This window comes from Pelophylax lessonae, assembly GCF_965119305.1.
Source record: "Pelophylax lessonae genome assembly, chromosome: 1".
NCBI classification, from domain to species: Eukaryota; Metazoa; Chordata; class Amphibia; order Anura; family Ranidae; genus Pelophylax; species Pelophylax lessonae.
Genome location: NC_138768.1, coordinates 164,558,810 through 164,580,795, shown reverse-complemented (window position 1 = coordinate 164,580,795; position 21,986 = coordinate 164,558,810). Strand labels below are relative to the sequence as shown.

Below are 21,986 nucleotides of genomic sequence, written 5' to 3'. Positions count from 1 at the left end.
TAATTGGATCCACTAGATTTTAGTTAGGGGTATCAGAGTAAAGGGGGCTGAATACAAATGCACGCCACACTTTTCATATATTTATTTGTAAAAAACTTTGAAAACCATTTATCATTTTCCATTTACTTCACAATTATGTAACACTTTGTGTTGGTTTATCACATAAAATCCCAATAAAATACATTTACGTTTTTGGTTGTAACATGACAAAATGTGGAACATTTCAAGGAGTACGAATACGTTTTCAAGGCTATATATATATATATATATATAATATGCAAAAAAATAAACGCTCCCTAGTATTTATAGAACCTGTGAACTTCCCACTCCAGCATTCACATTGCACTCCCCAGGATCCATGACACCAGTGAGATCTTCACCCAAGCATACACACTCCTCAATCCCCATATGTATACCAATAGCGAGGGTTCCACTCCAGGATACACTGCCCACTCTCCAGTATCCATGGCACCAGTGAGAACTACACTCTAGTATACACACTCACTTCCCAATTCATGTTAACAGTGAGATCTTCCCTCCACCATACAAACTCCTCACTTCTCAGTATTAATAACACTAATAACGGCATCCAAACCCCTCATGCACCAGTGGTAAGTCAAAAGTCCTATTTTTTTAATATTGTACAGCAGGGGTCTCCAAACTATAGCCCTCCGGTTGTTCAGGAACTAAAATTCCTATCATGCCTAGTCATGCCTGTGACAATTTTACAATGACTCATTAGATGTGTAGTTCTGCAACAGCTGGAAGGTCGTAGTTTGGAGATCCCTGTTGTACAGTAAAGGACACAGTCTGGATATTCATAGACCCTGGCACATTCCCTGGCAAGGTCACAGGAAAACGAGGGTAGAAGTTCAAAAGACGCCACCATATCTGGTGGAAACCGTTCTGACAGGGAGAGTGGGGACCCTTTCCTTAAGGGTTCAAGATCTAGAAATGAGTAGTCTCTTCCACGTGGCAATGGTGGAGAAAAATAGATGTCCCTTTTGAGGGCCCAAAGGGAGGACAAAACAGGACTACAGAGGACAAATCGATGCTGGGCCTACAAGGTAGACCCTTCTGACAACATCTAGACAATGCAAGAAAATGACTTTGGCATGTGTTGGGATGGGACACAGGGAGGGAAAGGCAATATCCTCATTGAAGTAAGTAATCACATTGGGTAAGAGAAAAGGTCTCAGGACCACCTTGTTCCTGTGCACTTTAATAAAAGACTCCTTACAATAAAGGGCTGTTAGCTCAGAAACACGCTTTACAGACATAGTTACATAGTAGGCAAGGTTCAATAAAGATAATAGCCCATCCAGTTCAACCTGTGTAGGTGTACGTGTGTCAGTGTCTATAATAATTTCCCATACCCCTGTATATTGTGTTCTTTAGGATGCAGGTCCAAGAGTATTTTAAAAATATCAATACTCCTAGCTGACATCACCACTTGTGGAAGAGAGTTCCACATTCTTACTGCCCTGACAGTGAAAAACCACCTGCGCAGCTTAAGCTTAAACTGCTTCTCCTCCAATCTCATTGTGTGGCCCCGTGTCCTTTTACAACCCCTGAGATTGAATAGCTTTTTTTCCTATGCTGGGATTACCATTGAGGTATTTGTAAATCGCTATTGTGTCCCCTCTCAAGCATCTTTTCTCCAGCGACAATAAATGCAGGTCCAAGAGTATTTTAAAAATATCAATACTCCTAGCTGACATCACCACTTGTGGAAGAGAGTTCCACATTCTTACTGCCCTGACAATGAAAAACCACCTGCGCAGCTTAAGCTTAAACTGCTTCTCCTCCAATCTCATTGTGTGGCCCCGTGTCCTTTTACAACCCCTGAGATTGAATAGCTTTTTTTCCTATGCTGGGATTACCATTGAGGTATTTGTAAATCGCTATTGTGTCCCCTCTCAAGCATCTTTTCTCCAGCGACAATAAATTTAGTGCTTGTAGTCGCTCCTCTTCTTCGAGTTCCTTCAGTCCCCTTATTCATTTATTTGCCCTTCTTTGGACTCTCTCCGGCTCCAGCACATTTGTTCTGAGGACTGGTGACCAGAACTGGACGGAATACTCCAGATGTGGCTGGACCAGAGTTTTATCTCCTGAGTATATCCCCTTTTTTATGCATGCTAATATTCTGCTGGCTTTGGTAGCTGCAGCTTGACATTGCATGCTAATACACAGTCTGTCTTCCACTAGGACCCCCAGATCTTTCTTCATCCTTGTCTCCCCCAGAGGTTCTCCCCCCCCCCCCCAATGAGTAGTTTGCTTTTATGTTCTTATCTCCCAAGTGCATTATTTTACATTTCTCCACATTAAACCTCATTTGCCCACGCCGTTATTTTGTTCAGGTCTTTCTGTAAAATTTCTATATCCTGCTGTGAGGTTATTGCCCTGCTTATTTTTAGATAGGCTGCAAAAAACTGAGATTGAGCTATGTATCCCTTCCTCTATGGCATTTTATAAATTAATTAAACAGAATTGGTCAGAAGATAGAACCTTGTGGTAGCCCACTTACCACACAAGACCAGTCTGAGTACACATTCTTTATCATTACCCTTTGGAGGTGCCCCTGTAACCAGTTTTCTGTCCAAGAACAAACCTTATGGTCCATACCTGCAGACCTCAGTTTGTAGATTAAGCGTTTATGGGGAACTGTATCAAATGCTTTTGAAAAATCCAGATACATCACATCCACAGGCATTCCCCTATCTAGATGGCAGCTCACTTCCTCATAGAATGTTAACAGAATGGTCTAGCAGGAATGACCCTTCATAAACCCATGCTGATCACTACGAATAATATGGTTTGCATCAGCAAATTCTTGAAAATAGTCCCTATTTTACTTTTACTATTGATGTTAGGCTTACCGGTTGTAGTTCCCTTGAATACGTCTATGCCCTTTTTTGAATATTGGTACCACACTGGCTTTTCTCCAATCAGCTGGTACAATTCCTGTCAGTATGCTGTCCACAAAGACTAGGAACAATGGTCTAGCCATAACCCAACTGAGTTCTTTGAGGACTCTTGGGTATAAGCCATCTGGTCCTGGTAATTTATTTGTGTTAAGCTTATCCAGTCTTTCCTTGACTCTGGCCTCTGTTACCCACAAGGGTAGATCATGTGATGTATTACTAACAATACTGTCATGGTCAATACACTCCTCCCATTGTGACAAAATAGCCACAAGGAAGGCAACCTTGCATGAGACATCTTTCAAAAGGATATCTCTAAGCAGCCAACAATAGGGGTACTAATCATTGCTAAAAAGTTTTTGATTAGGAACTGTGAAGCAAGAGGTTTGTGGAAAAAGATCGATAAGGTAGAAACCAGTCCCTTAAGGGTGTTCAAGGCCAGGTGCTGGTTGAGACTAGATTGAAGAAAGGCCAGGATACAAGAAACAGAGTATTCTCTGGGACTCAGATCTCTATGTCTTTCTTGGCACTAAGCAAAGGTGGCCTTCCATGTGCGATAGTAGTTCTTGTGGGAGGCAGATTTCATTGCTCTGAGCAAGGCGAATATCATTCAATTGGATATACCACTATCCTTTAGCACCTGGTTTTCAACAGCCATGCCATTAAAGCCAACAACTGAGAAGCAGGGTGGAATAGAGGGTCTTGAGCCAGTAAATCTGGCTGTGGCATGTCCGCCAAGAGTCAACGTATGTCTGTGTACTATTTCCATATGGGCAAGTTTGGTGAAATGAGGATCAGTGGAAACCTACTTTTGGTTTATGCAGCAGCCAAGGAGAAACTTTATTAGAGAGAAGGCATAGATTAGTCTGAATGGAGTCCAAGGAATCATCAGGGCATCTACTGCCTATTGTGAAAAAAATGGTGCGCTAAACAAAATGAAATAAATCCTCCTGATGTGTACCAACACAATATAATGAGGGTGTTCTAAATAAACACATATAATTGTCCTCAAATGGTGAAAACAAAATTCAAGAGTGTTCTGAATATCAATAATCATATGAGTGATTCAGTGACCAGTGAATGTCCACAAAGTCCAAAAAAATGGGTTATCTCCACCGTGGGACTTCAAAATGGTGAATGGGTTGAGTGCTGGAAATCAACTTATGGTGCTTTTTAAACATGATGATCAAAGTGACTCCCACCACCACCAGGCTTTCCTCCTTACCGGACAATTGTACAGTAAGGTGCAGATAATATCTTAATATGGCCGGCTGTAAGAAAGAAATCCCCCACTACAATGAAAGTCTCTTCAGAGGAAACGGGTTTCAGTATACCAGTGCAAAAACATCTGTCAGTGTAAAAGAATTTAAAGAAAGTTTAAAAAAAAACAAAAACTCAGTCCGCCTGTTCTTGCGTGCAAAGGGGAACAAACGCAATGTTCCTATACGCATTCGTAAATGGAGATCGCACTATACATGTGAGGTATTGCCATGAACGTCAGAGTGAGAGCAATAATTCGAGCACCAGACCTACTCACTAACTCTAAACTGGTAACCTGTAAAGGTTTGTAAAGCATCACCTATGGAGATTTTTAAATAACGTAGTATGGCACCATTCCATAAGTGTGTGCAATTTTAAAGCACGACATGTTTGGTATCTATTTACTCAAAGAAATGTAGCAATATAAATGTTGGTCAAAATTTATAAAGGAAAAATTGCTTATTCGCTAAATTTTATAAAAGAAACATAGAAATTTATTTAGTTTTTTTTCCAAAAAATAAAAAAGCCAGTGGTGATTAAATACCACCAAAATAAAGCTATTTGCTTGAAAAAAAAAAAAATTAATATGGGTACACTGTTGCATTACTGAGTAATTGTCATTCAAAGTGTGAAAGTGCAGAAAGCTGAAAATTTGCCTGGGCAGGAGGGGGTGAAAGTGCCTGATATTGAGGTAATGTGTGATCTCTGTTTGTAGCGTGAGAGTAAAGAAAGTTCAGCCACAACATATGAGCCCATCATTACAAGGTAAGACAAACAAAAAACACAGGGAATATAGCTAGTTAAATAACAAAAAAAAATGAAAGTATACAATGCCTTTAAGGAGGCAATTGTGTCTGGTAGAAGGAAGATTTTGGCATAGGTTGTGAGGACTGGAGAAAAGACTTTAAAAAGCTGATTAACCCGCCGAAGGTTTGAGGGAACCGAATGACCCTTTGGACATTGGCAAACAGGGTTGTGGCTGAGGTTTGCTTCAGCAGAAGGCCATCCAAGTACCCTGTGACATGAATGCCCTGAATCTGCAATAGCACAAAAAGGGGGGAAAAGACTTTTGTGAATTGCATGGGTTGCAGAAAAGAGTCTGAATGGCAGTGCCAAAATTGAAAGAGCTGGTGTCCCACAGCAAAACACAGGAAACGTTGATGTGGAATACGGATGAAGATATGAAGAAAGGCATCTTGTAGATGTACGGAAGCAAGAAACTCCCCTTGCCTGAATTAATCTGCAATTCAGATATCTGATAAGAGCTCTTAGGAATGGAATGAGGTGGATACCTCTGAACCTTTCTCCTGAAGGAATTAGTACAACCACCCTTTGTAACTGAAGTTGGCATAAGATGGCAAGTAAATCTGCTTGTTTTTGAGCTGATGCTGGTAGATTGGAGAGTAGAAAGTCAGTAGGGGGCAGAAAAAGAAAAATGGATTTTTGTAAAATCTTACCGTAAAATCCTTTTCTCTTAGCTCATTGACAGACGTAGTCCTCGGTGATACAGCACCTTCGGGTTATGTTGCCTCCACAGGAGTAGGACTAGACAGGAAATAAAATGCTCTGGCCACACCCTAGGGGCAGTCCCAGAGGGTATATCCTCTCTCTCTCTCTGCCTCAGCAAATCAGTTATGTCATAAAAGCAGTCTTTAGAGAATTTAACCCAACCCAACTGAAAAAAAAAAACAGAGGGGCGGGTACTACGTCTGTCAATGAGCTAAGAGAAAAGAATTTTACGGTAAGATTTTACAAAAATCCATTTTTCTCTATCGCTCATTGACAGACGTCGTCCTCGTGATACAGCACCTTCGGGAAGTCCCAGAGCAGTATCACAAATGAGGGGTGGGAAAATGGAAATCAAATCCAAATCTAGAAGGCCCAACCGGTGCCAACTAGAAGTTTACAATGCTCATCCTTAATGATGAGACTCAACAAAAAAATTTTCAAACAGAAAAAAACCCTCGAGGTAGACCACCGGTCTCCTCAAATTGCGGCCTGCAAAACCTTGCGGCCAAATGAGGCATCCGCCGATGCCATCACATCAATTTTATAAAATTTTGTAAAGGTATGTACCGACGACCAGGTGGCCGCTTTACATACCTGGACCACTGACGCCTGATGGCGAAAGGCCCAGGAAGTACTGAACGCTCGAGTGAAGTGCGCCCTAACAGGGAACGGAGGATTCCGACCCTTAATAGAATAAGCCTGTACCACCGTCTGACTGATCCATGTAGATATGGTCGCGGCAGACACAGGCAACCCCCTTCAAGGGCTATCCGTGATCACAAAAAGTGAGTCCGTCTTACGAAAACCACTTTAGGAAGGAAGGATGGATTCGGAAGAAGAACCACCTTATCCCTATGAACCACCAGATCTGGGGAACGACAGGATAATGCGGCCAGTTCTGACACCCTGCGTAGAGAAGTAATGGCCACCAAGAAGGCCACCTTCTGGGAATGTAAGCAAGGGAATCTCCCTAATATCTTCAAGAGAAGTTTCTGAAGAACCGACCACACTAAATTAAGATACCAGGCGGTAAGGGTGCGCGCACTGGCGGAGCCAGATGTCGCACCCCCTGGATGAAATTCCGCACCAAGGAATGATTAGCCAAAGGTTTCTTGAAAGAAGATTGCTAACGCCGAAAACCTGACCCTTGATCGTGCTCAAGGATAGTTTCTGCTCAACCCCTTGTTGCAGACAGACCAAAATTCGGGTCACCGAAAAGGTCTGTGGGGGAAATCCAATAGATTCACACCATGCAATATAAGACTTCCATGTGCTGGAAGTCGCTTTCCTTGCTTTAACTGGAGGTAGGAATAACTGAAGCTGACACTCCCTTGTCCTTCAGTACCTGGGTCTCAATGGCCAGGCCTTTAAGCCAGCGACTGTAAAGCAAGATGGAAGATCGGTCCCTGAGACCGCAAATCCTCCCTGAGAGGAAGTCTCCAAGGAGCGTCCGCGACTAGCCTCGCCAAGTCGGCGTACCAGGCTTGACGAGGTCAATCCAGAATTTCCAGAATAACTGGAATTCCCTCCACCTCTATCCTGCGAAGAAGTTCCCGCAGCAACTTGAGAGGATGGAAGGCATGCCGTAGCTGATACTGCCCCCACGGGGCGATCAGCGTTTCTGCTGCGTCCGCTAGAGGATCGTGGCGCGAGCTACAAACCTCCGCACCTTCCTGTTAGGCCAAGGTGCCAACAGATCCACATCCGGGATGTCCCAATGAAGGGACAGCTAGGGAAAAAACCTCTGGATGAAGAGGCCATATGCGATTGGATCCGAATCGGGCTGCTCTAGAGCTGCTCGATCCAGTAAATCAGACAAAATCTGATTGCTCTCAGTTCCGATACCCTTATTGGTAATCTGGATACTATCGGAAGAAATGACTTCCCCTGGTTGAGCATCGGAGACTTCCTGGTCCGCTCGCTCAACCGGATCCGATTGTCCAGGGAATCGGAATTCTGATTCCATTAAAAAAGAATCTCCTTCAGGAGAATTCGGGTATGAGACTGGGTATACGGTACTGCCTCTAAGAAGGCCACCATCAGTCCCAGCCAATTGACGGACAGCAACATCCGAATCGTTGACTGAACCTTCTGGAGTTTCCCAGCAAGGAGAAACTCTCTTGCCCAGGATGTATCCAACCTTAGGCCCAGATAGTTCAGTCTCCTGGTGGGAACCAGGGATGATCTTTGGGAAAGCGAAAAAACGCTGATGTCCTGCGATGATGGGGATATAAAGATAGGCATCCTATGTCTATGGACGCCAGGAAATCTCTTTTATGCAGGGAGGCCACCACTGTACGGATGGACTCTATTTCTTCCCAAGTCCAGATTTGGACGCACCTTGCCCTCTTTCCTGGGCATTGTGAATAGGTTTGAATAGAACCCCTGAAACCGTTCAATGTTAGAAGGGCAGAATCGCACCGGTGGAAGTGATCGAAACTCGATCCTGTGTCCTCCAGAAACAGGTGAAGACACCCCCCCCCCCCACCCCAGAGATGGGTAGGGGCGCATCAGGCTATATTCTTCAGGCTTGGCTGAGCCGGACTCTTTGTTTACCCGACCAGCGCCCTTTGAAACCCCTCTAAAGGGGCTTTGGAGGGTTTCGCCTTATCGCCCGCCCTTGCGGAACGAACAACTCTATATGAGCAGAAAAGGAAGGTCCTCGTTAGTTACGAGGTCTTTTTATCCTAACAGTCTGTGGCAAGACAGCAGGTGGTACCGTCTATCCTATAAAGAGGAATTCCTCAAACGGATAGCACCTAGCCATGCGTTTGGAAATAACAGGGGTTCGTTTCAAAACGACCCCATTTGGGTAAAGGAAAATCCTTCGCCCTTTTGGTAGGCTAACAAGTACCAAAAAGGAATCTCAGTCTCAGCTACCTCTGCCGGTGTAACCTCAAGACTAAAGGTTTCCCGGACGGACACAACTAGTGCATCCACCACTCTTGTGCTATGGCGGAGGCAGAAACGTGCTCCTCACTGCTGAGGAGATATTACCTGAGACAACAGCCCCCTAAGAGGGACCTGCAACTGCATTGACCAGTTCCGAATCCGTATCTGAAGTATCTGATAAATAATAGGGGTAGGCGGGGGTCGCTACTTGACCCCCGTCCCTGACAGGCCACCTCCACCCGGGATACCAAAGACTCCAAAATTGCCGATAATGCATTAAAAACAAGTGGGGTACTGGAGGGTCCTGCGGCCACCTTGAGGGGATCAGGTGGGGATACCTATGCGGCAGGGTCAATGATTATACAAGACACTTGCCAGCGACAAAAAATGACAAAGTAAAAAAAAAAAAAAAACTTTTTTTTTTTTTTTGTGTCCCCCAGTCGCAACAGCGCCCCTCAGTGTTACCTGCCTTTTTGGACCCCACAGAGAGAGAGACAGACCCCAAGGCTCATCCCTGATGCACAGAAGTTTTCATCAGCTTGCTCAGTGCTTGTCTTGTTACAGACAGGAAGTCTTTGGCCCTATTTCCTGGGTAAAAGAGGCGGCTCCGCCCCTTTACACGCCTGCTGGCTCCTTCCCCTGGCTCCATGAGGTGTTTGAGTCACCTCAAACATGGCCGCCCCCATGCTGGAGACACGAGGCTACACCAAAATGGCGGCATTGTGCGATCTACCAGACAATGGCGGCAGCCTGCACAGAATAGCGGCATGTCTGCAGAAGGATCTCGGCCTCACAACCCTTCACCCTCATGGTGGTCAGCGTGGTCGGAGGTAACGGACCCTAGCGGGCCGTATGCGGTCCGCTGCTTAGCTGGAGGAATGATCTGGAATGCAGTATACATGTATAGACATCGCCCTGTGGCTACTGACAGGTAGGATACCTTATACTATCACAGTAAAGTTCTAGTACTGCCACTGACTACAATCATTTACACATCTTTACAATTAGATTGTCAGCTCCCAAACCAAGCCTCCTGGCTTCTTGTACACAAAAATCACACTCAATTAGGGGGATCTGTGACATGTTGTAGGATAGAGGGGAACCCATCCTTACCATTACAGAGAGGGGCCCGCGTTCACCACAAGACCTGTCAGGGGGAAAGGGGGAACATACTACTCACCATACCGGAACCAGGCGGGCGCCAACTCCTGACAGTACCCCTCTCCACCGAGGTAGGAGGGCTGTCGACCAATACGGGCGCCGTGACTCATGGTCTTTGGCGTTTCAGCGAGACGTTTAACTCGCAGGGTCAGTCCCCGTCCAGTGGGACTATGTCGCGGCCGACCCAGCGCGGAGCTATGGCCTGCACGCGCTCGTAGGCTGAACTGGGGTGACCACTGGATCTCAACATCCAGCCTGTCGCCCAGTTCAGCTTTCTTGCTTGAAGATCTCACAGGAACACTGGAGAAAAAAAGCTGTCTTTAAAAATTCTTTTCTAAGAAAAAAATCCTGCCAGGACCGAAGATCCCAGCAAGGTATCTAGGTCCTTACTCCTGACTAGACAGAAAAAAACTGATTTGCTGAGGCAGAGAGAGAGAGAGGATATACCCTCTGGGACTGCCCCTAGGGTGTGGCCAGAGCATTTTATTTCCTGTCTAGTCCTACTCCTGTGGAGGCAACATAACCCGAAGGTGCTGTATCACCGAGGACTACGTCTGTCAATGAGCGATAGAGAAACTATTTTTTTCCCCCTTTGAAATGACAGGTTGGACCCAGGGGTCTGGGATGTCTCAGATCCAGATTAGTGCAAACACCAAGAAGACACGCCTTTATTGTGAGGAGGGCTTTTTGGTACGCTTAGGAGTTCAGGGCTTGTAACAAAAGGAAGTAAGTAGAGGCAGTGATTTTAAGAGACTGAATTTATTAATAGATTTGCTAAAAAGGTGTGTGTAAAATCTTGTAAATATTCACGGGGGTTCACTGGACAGAGAGCCAGGAGTGCTGGCGGGGGACCCGAGAAGAGGAGATTCAGGGCTGTTAATTTCGAGATGTTTGTTGTGTAAAAAAAAAAAAAAAGAGAAAAAATGGATTTTGTAAGATCTTACCGTAAAATCCTTTTCTCTTAAGCTCATTGACAGACGTAGTCTTCTTGATTCTCAAGAGCTGGGTTATGTTGTCTCCGCAGGAGTAGGACTAGGCAGAAAGACAAAACGTTCTGGCTCCACCTTAGGGGCAGTCCCTGAGGGTATATCCTCCCTCTCTCTGCTACAGGGAATCAGTTCTGTTTTAAAGCAGTACAGAGAATTTAACCCAACCCAACTCAATGATAGAGGGGCGGGTACTACGTCTGTCAATGAGCTTAAGAGAAAAGGATTTTACGGTAAGATCTTACAAAAATCCATTTTTCTCTATCGCTCATTGACAGACGTAGTCTTCTTGATTCTCAAGAGCTGGGACATCCAGAAGCAGTGCCACAAATGAGGGGTGGGATTGACAAATCAAATCCAATCTAGAAGGCCCAACCGGTGCCAAACTAGAAGTTTTAAAGGCTCATTATAAACAAAGAATGAGACTAAAGAAAAAATTTTCCAATGGAAAAACCCTCGAGGTAGACCACTGGTCTCTTCAAATTGCGGCCTGCAAAACCTTGCGGCCAAACGAGGCATCAGACGATGCCATTACATCAACTTTATAATGTTTAGTAAAGGTATGCACCGACGACCAGGTAGCCGCCTTGCACACCTGGACCACTGACGCCTGATGGCGAAAGGCCCATGACGCACTAAGTGCCCGAGTGGAGTGCGCCTTAACAGGGAACGGGGGCTCCCGACCCTTAATAGAATAAGCCTGTACTACCGTCTGTCTGATCCATCTGGAAATGGTCGCGGCAGATGCAGGCAACCCCTTTTTGGGTCCATCTGGGATCACAAAAAGTGAATCCGTCTTGCGAAACGAGTCTGTCGTTTTCAAGTATACCCTGATCGCCCGGACCACATCCAAGGAGTGTAAAGCAAACTCCCGAGGATGACTGGGCTTAGGACACAGTGAAGGTAATACAATTTCTTCATTCAGATGAAATTCTGAAACCACTTTTGGTAGGAAGGATGGATTCGGACGAAGAACCACCTTATCTCTATGAACCACCAGATATGGGGAACGACAGGATAATGCGGCCAGTTCTGACACCCTGCGTGCAGAAGTAATAGCCACCAAGAAGGCCACCTTCTGGGACAACGTAGGTAGAGGAATCTCCCTAATATCTTCAAAGGGAGGTTTCTGAAGAACCGATAACACTAAATTAAGATCCCAGGGGGGTAACGGCGCTTGCACTGGCGGAGCCAGATGTCGCACCCCCTGGATGAAATTCCGCACCAAGGAATGAGTAGCCAAAGGCTTCTGAAAGAAGATGGCTAATGCTGAGACCTGACCCTTGATAGTACTCAAGGCCAGTTTCTGCTCAACCCCTTGTTGCAGAAAAGCCAATATTCGACTAATCGAATAAGACCGAGGACGGAACCCCAAAGGTTCACACCATGCAATGTAGGACTTCCATGTGCGATGATAAATCTTTCTGGAAGTCGCTTTCCTTGCTTCAACTAGAGTAGGAATAACTGAAGCTGACAAACCTTTGTCCTTCAGCACCTGGGTCTCAATAGCCAGGCCGTTAAAGCCAGCGATCGTAAAGCAGGATGGAAGATCGGTCCCTGAGACAGTAGATCCTCCCTGAGAGGAAGTCTCCACGGGACGTCCGCCACCAGTCTGACCATGTCGGCGTACCAAGCTCGACGAGGCCAGTCCGGAGCTACCAGGATTACTGGAATTCCTTCCTCCTCTATCCTGCGAAGAAGTCTTGGCAGTAACGCGAGAGGAGGGAAGGCATATATTAGCTGGTATTGCCCCCACGGGGCGATCAGTGCGTCTGTGGTTTCTGCTAGAGGATCGCGGGAGCGAGCCACGAATCTCTGAACTTTCCTGTTGAATCGTGATGCCAACAGATCCACATCCGGGGTGCCCCACCGTAGGCACAACTGGTGGAAAACGTCTGGATGGAGGGACCATTCCCCCTGATCCAGGGTCTGACGGCTGAGATAATCTGCCTGCCAATTCTCCACCCCCGGAATGAACACCGCAGAGATTGCTGGAACAAATCGTTCCGCCCAGCGAAGAATGCAAGCCACTTCTTTGGCCGCTCGGACACTCTTGGTGCCCCCCTGGTGATTGACATAAGCCCCGGCCGTGGCATTGTCCGACTGGATCCGAACCGGGCTGCCCTGGAGCTGCTCGGTCCAGTGAATCAGACAAAGTCTGATCGCTCTCAGTTCCAATACATTTATCGGTAACCTGGATTCTTCCGGGGACCAAAGTCCCTGGACAGATAACTGACCGAGAATTCCTCCCCATCCGGATAGACTGGCATCCGTGGTCACTATCGTCCAATATATTGGCAGAAATGACTTTCCCTGGCTGAGCATCGGAGACCGAAGCCACCAGACCAGAGACTCTCTGGTCTGTTTGCTCAATCGGATCTGATTGTCCAGGGATTCCGGATTCCGATTCCATCTGAGAAGAATCTCTTGCTGAAGAATTCGGGTATGGGACTGGGCAAATGGGACTGCTTCGAACGAAGCCACCATCAACCCCAGAACCCTCATGCAAGTCCGAAGGGAAGACCAGCTGTTGGACAGTAACAACTGGACTGCTGATTGAATCTTTCGGAGTTTCCCTACCGGAAGAAAAACTCTTGTCCTGACTGTGTCTAGAATTAGACCCAGATATTCGAGCCTCTGGGTGGGAACCAGAAATGACTTTTGCTGGTTCACCAGCCACCCGAATTCCTGTAAAGAAATCATAGTAATTTCTATGTTTTGTAGCAAGGTCTGAGGAGACTCTGCATGAAGCAGAAGATCGTCTAGGTAACCAAGGATCGATATGCCTCTTTGGCGCAGAAGTGCCAACATTGGGGCCAACACCTTTGTGAAGACCCGCGGAGCCGTGGTGAGACCGAAAAGTAACGCCACAAACTGATAGTGGTTCTCTTCTACGGAAAAGCGTAGAAACCGCAGATGCCCTGCGAAAATGGGAATGTGAAGATAGGCGTCCTTGATGTCTATGGACGCTAGGACATCCCCTGGATGCAGGAAGGCTGCTACCGTGCGAATGGACTCCATTCTGAATCTTCTTATGTTGACAAAAGAATTGAGTGCTCTTAAGTCCAGAATTGGACGCACTTTGCCCTCTTTCCTGGGTATTGTAAATAGGTTTGAATAAAACCCTTGAAAACGTTCTGTCCAAGGAACGTGGACTACCACTCCTTGTTGTAGTAAATCTGTGACTGCTCTCCGCAGATCTTCTAAACGATCTGAGGATAGTCGGATATTGGAAGGGAAGAATCGCGCCGGTGGGAGAGTTCGAAACTCGATCTTGTACCCTGACCTTATGACTTCGCAAACCCATTTGTCCGGGATTCTGGAAAGCCATGGATCCGGGAACCGGCGAAGACGTCCCCCCACCCCAGTTATGGGTGGGGGCGCACCTTCAGGCTTTGGATGGTTTATCTTCAGGTCTGGAGGGGGCGGGCTTTTGCTTGCCCGACCAACGACCCCTGACGCCTCCTGCAGGAGCTTTGGAGGACTTAGTTTTTTCACCCGCGGGACGAAAAAACCTATTGTGAGCAGAAAAAGAAGGCCCTCGTCTTTGACGAGTTCCTCTACCTTTAAAATTTTGCGGTAAAAAGGTGCTCTTTCCACCCGTGAGATCTTTAATGATCTCATCTAAGTTGGCTCCAAATAGACGCTCTCCTGAAAAGGGGATATTAGCCAATGCTTTTTTGGAACCTTGGTCGGCTAACCAACCTTTTAGCCACAGTGTATGCCTGAGAACCACTGCTGAGACTGATGCTCGTGCCAATAATGGAGTGGCGTCTAACGCCGCATCACACACAAACTGTAACCCCTGTATCATTTGTTCCAACAAATCTGATACCGCCTGAGGGACCTCTTCTAAGTCCCGGCGTAACCACTTGGTCCATTCAGTTACAGCCTGCGAAACCAGACCAATAGCTATTATAGGTCTGAAAGCTGATCCAATCAAGGAAAACATGGTGCGAGACATAGCTTCTATCTTGCGATCCACTGGATCTTTAAAAGACGGAGCGTCTTCTAAAGGAATAACCGTGGCTTTATTCAATCTAGCAATTGGTGAATCCACCACAGGTGGTTCTGTCCATTTCTTAATAAGGGTTTCTTCAAACGGATAACGCCTGTCAATGCGTTTAGAAATAGTAAAAGTGCGTTTTGGCAGACGCCATTCTTCTTCGATTGGATTGCCAAAACATTTGGGCAATGGAAAAACCTTCGCCACTTTGATGCGTTTTTTAGTCCCAAAAGGGATTTCAGTTTCAGCTATTTCCGATGGAGTACCCTGTAACCTTAAGGTTTCTTGAACAGATACAATGAGTGCGTTTACCAACGCTTCCTCTCGGGCTATGGCGGATGCCGAAACATCCTCCTCACTGTCTGAAGAGACAGGACCCGAGACACCAATCCCAGATGAAGTACCTGCAACTGCAGAAATGGGCTCAGAGTCTGAATCCGAGGTTTCAGATAATATGGGGTTAGGCGGGGGTCGCTTTCTTGCGCCCTGTCCCTGACAAGCCACTTCCACCCGGGACACAAAAGTTTCCATAATAGCTGACAATGATTCAATTGTCAATGGGGTGCTGGAGGATCCCGCAGACCCCTCGAGGGGATCCGGAGGAGATACATGAGTGGCGGGGTCCATGTTAATTCAGGACACCTTTGCCAGCAAAACAAAAAAACTTTTTCTTTTTTTTTTTTTTTTGTGTGTCTCCCCCTAGCGCAATAGCGCCCCTCAGAGTACCTGCTTCTCGATCCCACAGAGAGAGAGAGAGGGACCCCCAAGGCTCACCAACCGATGCAGTGCAGTTTCCAACCAACTGCAGTCAGCGTCTGTCTTACACAGACTGGAAGGAGCTGTTTGCTTTTTCCCGGGTAGAAGGACGTGGCTCCGCCCCCTGTGTACGCCTTCCGGCGTTCCCAGCTCTCCACGAGGTAGCTGGGCTCACAAAACATGGCCGCCCCCATAGAAGAGACATAAGACTCCAAAAACATGGCGGCCGGCGTGACCTGAGGACATACATGCATTTGGTCTACGGCAAAATGGCGGCGGACCGCCGAAATCGTTTTCCCAGCACATCCACCTGCATCTCTGCTAAGAGGCGATATATGGATCTACAGAAGATATACTACACATAAGGTAGGATTATACCTCCTATGTCAGCTGTAATGTTACAGTCTGCTGGGTAGAGTGTTAGCTCTTAAACCAAGTCCACTTCCCACAAACACATGCTGTATTACAAGGGGGACTTGTAAGTATCAGATATATACTGACCATATATGGAGGGGCCCATAATACATACTGCCTCATAACGAGGAAAAAAAGGGAACGTTTACTCACCATACCGAACCGACAGGCACCCTCTCTTCACAATACCCTCTCCACCGGGGTGGGGGTTTGTGGACCACTCCGGACGCCTCGACTCTCTGGTTCTTGGCGTCCAAGCGAGACTTTTAACTCGCAAGGTCAGTCCCTCCACTGGGACTCCGTCGCGGCCGACCCAGCGCGGAGCTCTGGTCTGCACGCGCTCGTAGGCAGAAACCGGGGTGACCACTGGATCTCAGCATCCAGCCCGTCGCCCGGCCCCGCATACTTACTTGAATGTGTCGCGGCCGACCAAGCGCAATGCCATGGTCTGCGCGCGCTCGTAGGCCGGCTGGGGTGACCACAAGTGTCGCCCAGTCCGGCATCTTTGCTTGAAGATCTCACAGGAAAAACACTGGAGAAAACTACCTAAAAAATGTCTTTTTCTTAAAGAAAAAAGTCTTGCCAGGACCAAAAGATCCCAGCAAGGAACTTAGGTCCTTACTCCTGACTAGACAGAAAAAAACTGATTCCCTGTAGCAGAGAGAGGGAGGATATACCCTCAGGGACTGCCCCTAAGGTGGAGCCAGAACGTTTTGTCTTTCTGCCTAGTCCTACTCCTGCGGAGACAACATAACCCAGCTCTTGAGAATCAAGAAGACTACGTCTGTCAATGAGCGATAGAGAAAATCTTTTACAATCACTTTAAGATAGCTTCAAAACCCTTCTCAAAAGAAACCTTGAAAGAAGAAACATCCTGAATAGGAATTGTAAAATGTGTATTGGGGACTAAAGTTCCAGGGCCTGCTACTGGGACAGTCCATTTTTTTTTATGTGAATTCTTTGTCCATAGAATACTTTTCAGCAAAATGCTTTAGAGAAGTGAATATGCTTTCAGGTTTGGGCCAATCCTCAAAGTGGGCATTCAATTTGTGCAAGGCAAAGAAAAGTCTTTTTTGACTTAGCCAGCCTATTATTGCCCATAAGGGCTTGTTTTGGCTGTGGAGAATAAGGTGATACTAGACAAAGATTAGCTTTGTGAATTAGTGTGTCGAAAATGAACAGGTTTTGCTCAGAAGCTATAATTTGTGGCCCATAGAATTTAGGGGCTGTAAATTCCTTCTTCTGTAGCTTCCCGCAACAATGCGAGTGTCCCCCATTTCATCCTCAGAGGTTTGGAGGTTCAATTTCTGATTCCACAAAGAACCAGGGAGGAGGGAAGAAGCCGAAGTTCTATGAGGGTCAAAATATTTCCAAAGAATTCGGACATATCGACAGAGAAATCTACTTTAGTCAAACAGGCTGTGTGGTGCATGCATCAGAGGAAGGGAACAGTGTAATAACAGGACACTGCTCCAGGACAAGTGAACAGCTGTTACCTTAAGCATTGTTCTCGGTTTCCTGTTGGTCATCAGCAGAGTGCATGTTAGGTGGCCCTCTTATCCTAGGTGCCATTACCCAGGAACTGACTGTGTTTCTTGGATGTGTCTCTGTAGTGGAAGGCAGCAGGAAGGGCAGTAAAGGTGTTGTGCCCATTTTTGGCAAATATGGTAAGCAGATGCGAGTCAACTGGAAGGTCTGTTGCAACTATTTCCCCATCCCCATGGAAAACACCGCCAATTTTACATATTGATTTAAAAATGTATAGTGTTAGCGAAGAGTACAAAGGGGATTGGCACAATAAGATGAAAAACTTCCCATTCCTGGACCTGGGTTAGGGTCAGGTAGGAACCTATCTATATTGCACAGAATCCCTGTCTTGCCTTACTCCTGTCACTGTATTTGTCAAGGGTTCACGTTTTGCCAGTCACAGTTAACATACCCCCAAAAGTGTTTTTAGGGCCTGGGAACCATAGATATGTGGCCCTGGAGCTAACTGCAATTGTTGCAACATACCAAGGTAAGCCCTTAAAGCCAATATTACAGGCTGGCCCCACACAGGATGGGGTCCAAGGGTAACCAATCTGGAAACTGCTAGGCAATAAAGTGGTCAAATCTTGATAGAAGTGTTTAAAGAAAAAGGGAATTGTTGAAAAGATAAAACATTTCTCCAGAGAAGAGGCCCATTACCTAAGGACAGCTAGCAAAATACTGGACCCTCAAGGAATGGGAAAGGTTATATGAAGAAGCCCCTGGGGGGGAAGCTTCAGCTAATTTTTTGTCCAATCACCTGAAGGTAGCCTACATGTAAACCATGGCCTATGAATAGCATTCTTGAGTCGTGCAGTGTATAATAAAATATGGTTTATTTAATTTTTTTAGTGTAATTGCCATTGTTTCTGTATACGAATAATGTATTCTAAGGATGACAAAAAATACTTACCTCATTTAAATACACTTCTGTGGCAAACTGTGAAGTGGTCCTGGTGACAATGGCCTGTATTGGGAATGATCCTGGAGGGAATCTATAAGAAAATCAGATTAAGGCTGGTTTTACATAAAGACCATGATGCATTAGCCAATAAGTAACAAAACTATGAGCCAACAGAAAAGTAAAAATCTGCAAAACTTAAAAAAAATAAAAATAATAATAACTTTAATTGGGACCCAGCCATGCTGTATGACAAGACAGTCAGCATTTCCCACAAAGCTCATGTGATAAAAAACAAGCAGGAGACCTGTTGTTTTTTGCAGCGTCTATTGCACTGAAATATCACTGAATTTTATAAAGGTGCTACAAAACCAGACTTTGGACAGTAGGTGTAGGTACAGAGCATCAACTTTAAACCCCTACATTGGACAGAATACAAGAGCTGGGGGAAGGTGGCAATATATGAATTACTAAAATGAGTGGTTCCAGACAGCACACATCATTTTTACTTTAAAATAGCCTCAATGTAAACTTGTGATAATCCCATACAGGTCAAAACAGTTTACTTACAAGCTTGAACCCCATCCCCCGTCCCCCCGCTGCCTATGCTTTGACTTATTAGTGTGACAAAAGAAAACATGAAGCCCTGTGCAAGCTCCAAGGCACTCTGTTAAGTACTTACAAAAGGGCTAAACTCTCTCGCCCTGGCCTGCCTTTATAGCGCTGGAGCCTGACTATTGGCTGCTCAGGCTCTCAGTGCGGCAATGTGAGGAAGGCAAGAGAATCACATACTCCCCATAGCGGAGAGTACTAGGTGTTTATTTTTCCACTTCAGGTACATGACTGCATGGCAGAGGGCAAAGAACATGTTGTTTCCAGCAAACTACAAAAAGAAAATATCTTAATCAAGACAAATATTTATTTAAATTTGAAATACACTTTTAAAATACTGCTAGTATAACCGTCTGGGGTCCATTATATTGTCTTCTCATGATCGCATGTATTGCAGAAATCAAATTGAGAGCAACAGGTAGTGCACTGGATAGTGGCAGGCATAGGGGTTGATTTACTAAAACTGGAGAATGCAAAATCTGATGGAGCTGTGCATGGTAGCCAATCAGCTTCTAACTTGAGCTTCTTCAATTAGGCTTCGACAAAAAAAAAAAAAAAAAAAAGAAACCTGGAAGCTTATTGGTTTCTATGCAGAATTACCTCAGATTTTGCACTTCCAATTTTAGTTAATCAATCCGATAGTGTCCAAATTTTTTGCCTCTTTTCAACTAGTGCCAAAATTACAAATTCTTATTACTTGTGAAAGATAGATCGGATGACATACACAGCTCAGATTAGATAGATGGGACAGATCAGATACATAGATGGCTAAATAGATCTGATCTATCACATTAGATAGATTAGATCAGATAGCTAGCTATTGTGATATACTCTCATGGATCATAATTCACAACAAAGGGCAGACAGACAACACCCCCATAGCTTCCAGTCTAAATATTGTCGAGTGAAAATAGGAGATGAACTGGGGGTGATTTACTAGAACTGGAGAGTGCAAAATGTGGTGCAGTTCTGCATAGAAAACAATTAGCTTCCTGGTTTTATTGTCAAAGCTTGATTAGTTACCATGCACAGCTGCACCAGATTTTGCACTCTAGTTTCAGTAAATCAACCCCAAAGTCTATATCTCATTGCTGGTCAGGCAAGAAGGGAGGAAGGTATTCACTGAACACCACCATTCTGATATTATAAACCAGGAACATGGTTACAGCATCGTGAAGAAAGTTTCCCACTTCTGTCTGCTTTGGAAGTGAGCAATGTCCAGGTCTATGTGAAAGAGGTAGGCAGAGGAACCCCATTCCGGACCTTTGTTTTCCTATGGACCTGTTACCCGCTTTATGGACCTGTGAGCCTTATTTTCTGATGAAGAGGAATACTGATCTGATCTATATTGGGGATATCCTTGGAGAAAGTTTAATGTCTTACTAGCCCGTCTGGTGACACAGCGGCTAAGTGTGAGGTGAGAGGCTAATGAGACTGGGTGGAGGATTACCAGCACATTGAAGAGCACTGAATGTTTATATCTTGTGCATGCTTCACCATAATTTGCACCTGTGGACTGCTCTCCTCGATATCATCTTCATAATCCATATTTGACAGCGCTGCACTTTTTGTTATATATTTGTTATTGGGATTTTTGGTTTATTGATCCTTTAGTGTATAGCAGCTTTCTATTATTATTTTATATAGTTGCACTGAATTTTTTATTTATTACTAGTTACTGTAATAATGACACTGGCAGGGAAGGGGTTAACAGAGTGGTGATCAAATCCCAGAAAAGTGTTTTCTAACTGTATGGGGGAGGGACTAGTGAAATGACCACAGAGACCTGTGATCCTATACAGAAGGATCACAGGCGCTCTGTGATCATTTCAGAGAGAACAACGGTCAGCTGTGTTTACAACAGCTGACCGTCCTCTCTCAGCGGGGAGCGATCACGAGTGCCCAGCGGCAATCGCGGCCGCCGGCCCCCATGGATCGGCATCCCCGCTGCCTAGTAGGGGCGGGAGCGAGTCACTGACCGCGCCCACTCGTCCCCAGCACCGCTCCCGCGAACTGACGTACCCATACATTGATTTGCGCAGTATATATGCGGCGGGCAATCAGCAAACAGAATGTATTTCCAGCAACTGGGCAAATTCTATCTTTTTTTTTTTTTGTTAACATCTACAGTATGTCTATTAAATGAAAAAGTTCCTTAACCACTTAAGCCCCGGAGGATTTGGCTGCTAAAGGACCAGGGGTTTTTTTGCGATTTTTTACTGCGTGACTTTAACGGACAATTGCGCGGTCGTGCGACGCTGTACCTAAACGAATTTGACGTCCTTTTTTTCCCACAAACAGAGCTTTCTTTTGGTGGTATTTGATCACCTGTGCGATTTTTTGATCACGCGCTATAAACAAAAAAAGAGCGTAAATTTTGCAAAAATAACAATATTTTTCACATTTTTTTATATGAAATTCCCCAAAAAAAAAGTAAAAATCAAAATTTTTTAACATTTTTCGGCCAATTTGTTTTATGCTACCTATGTTTGGTAAAAAAAAAAATCGCAAAAAACGTATTTTGATTGGTTTGCGCAAAAGTTATCGCGTTTACTAACAAAGGGAAAGATTTTTGTCATTTTTGGTGTTTTTTTTTTTTAACGCGTAATGGCGGCGATCTGCGATTTTTTTTTCGGTACTGCGACATTGCGGCGGACAGATCGGACCCTTGACTGACATTTTTGACACTTTTGGGGTTACCAGTGACATTACTGCAGTAATCAGTGCTATACATATGCACTGTTACTGCAAAAATGACACTGGCAGGGAAGGGGTTAACTTTATTGGACAGGGAGGGGTTAAGTGTGTCCTAGGGGCGTGATTCTAACTGTGTAGGGACATTCCTATTGGTGTAAAAGCAAAGATCAACCGTTCTACATAGTAAAACGGTCAGATCTTCACTTTTACACAGGGAGAACTGACAGGCAGCTTGTTTACACAAGCTGCTCTGTCTTTCTCCCTTCACAGGAGCGATCGCAGTGTGACTGGCGGACATCGAGTCCGCCGGTCACACGCACTGACTTGTCTGTGAACGAGCC

At 45.4% G+C, this 21,986-nt stretch overlaps 1 protein-coding gene across 1 annotated transcript in view; it reads right to left on the bottom strand.

The window, feature by feature from the left end:
* The window catches only part of LNPEP (leucyl and cystinyl aminopeptidase), a 149,542-nt gene that overhangs the window by 8,740 nt on the left and 118,816 nt on the right, over nucleotides 1–21,986 (bottom strand). The window contains exon 16 of the mRNA XM_082258796.1: nucleotides 18,349–18,430. Within this exon, the coding sequence (XP_082114922.1) occupies nucleotides 18,349–18,430 (82 nt within the window). The remainder of the gene's footprint in view (nucleotides 1–18,348; nucleotides 18,431–21,986) is intronic.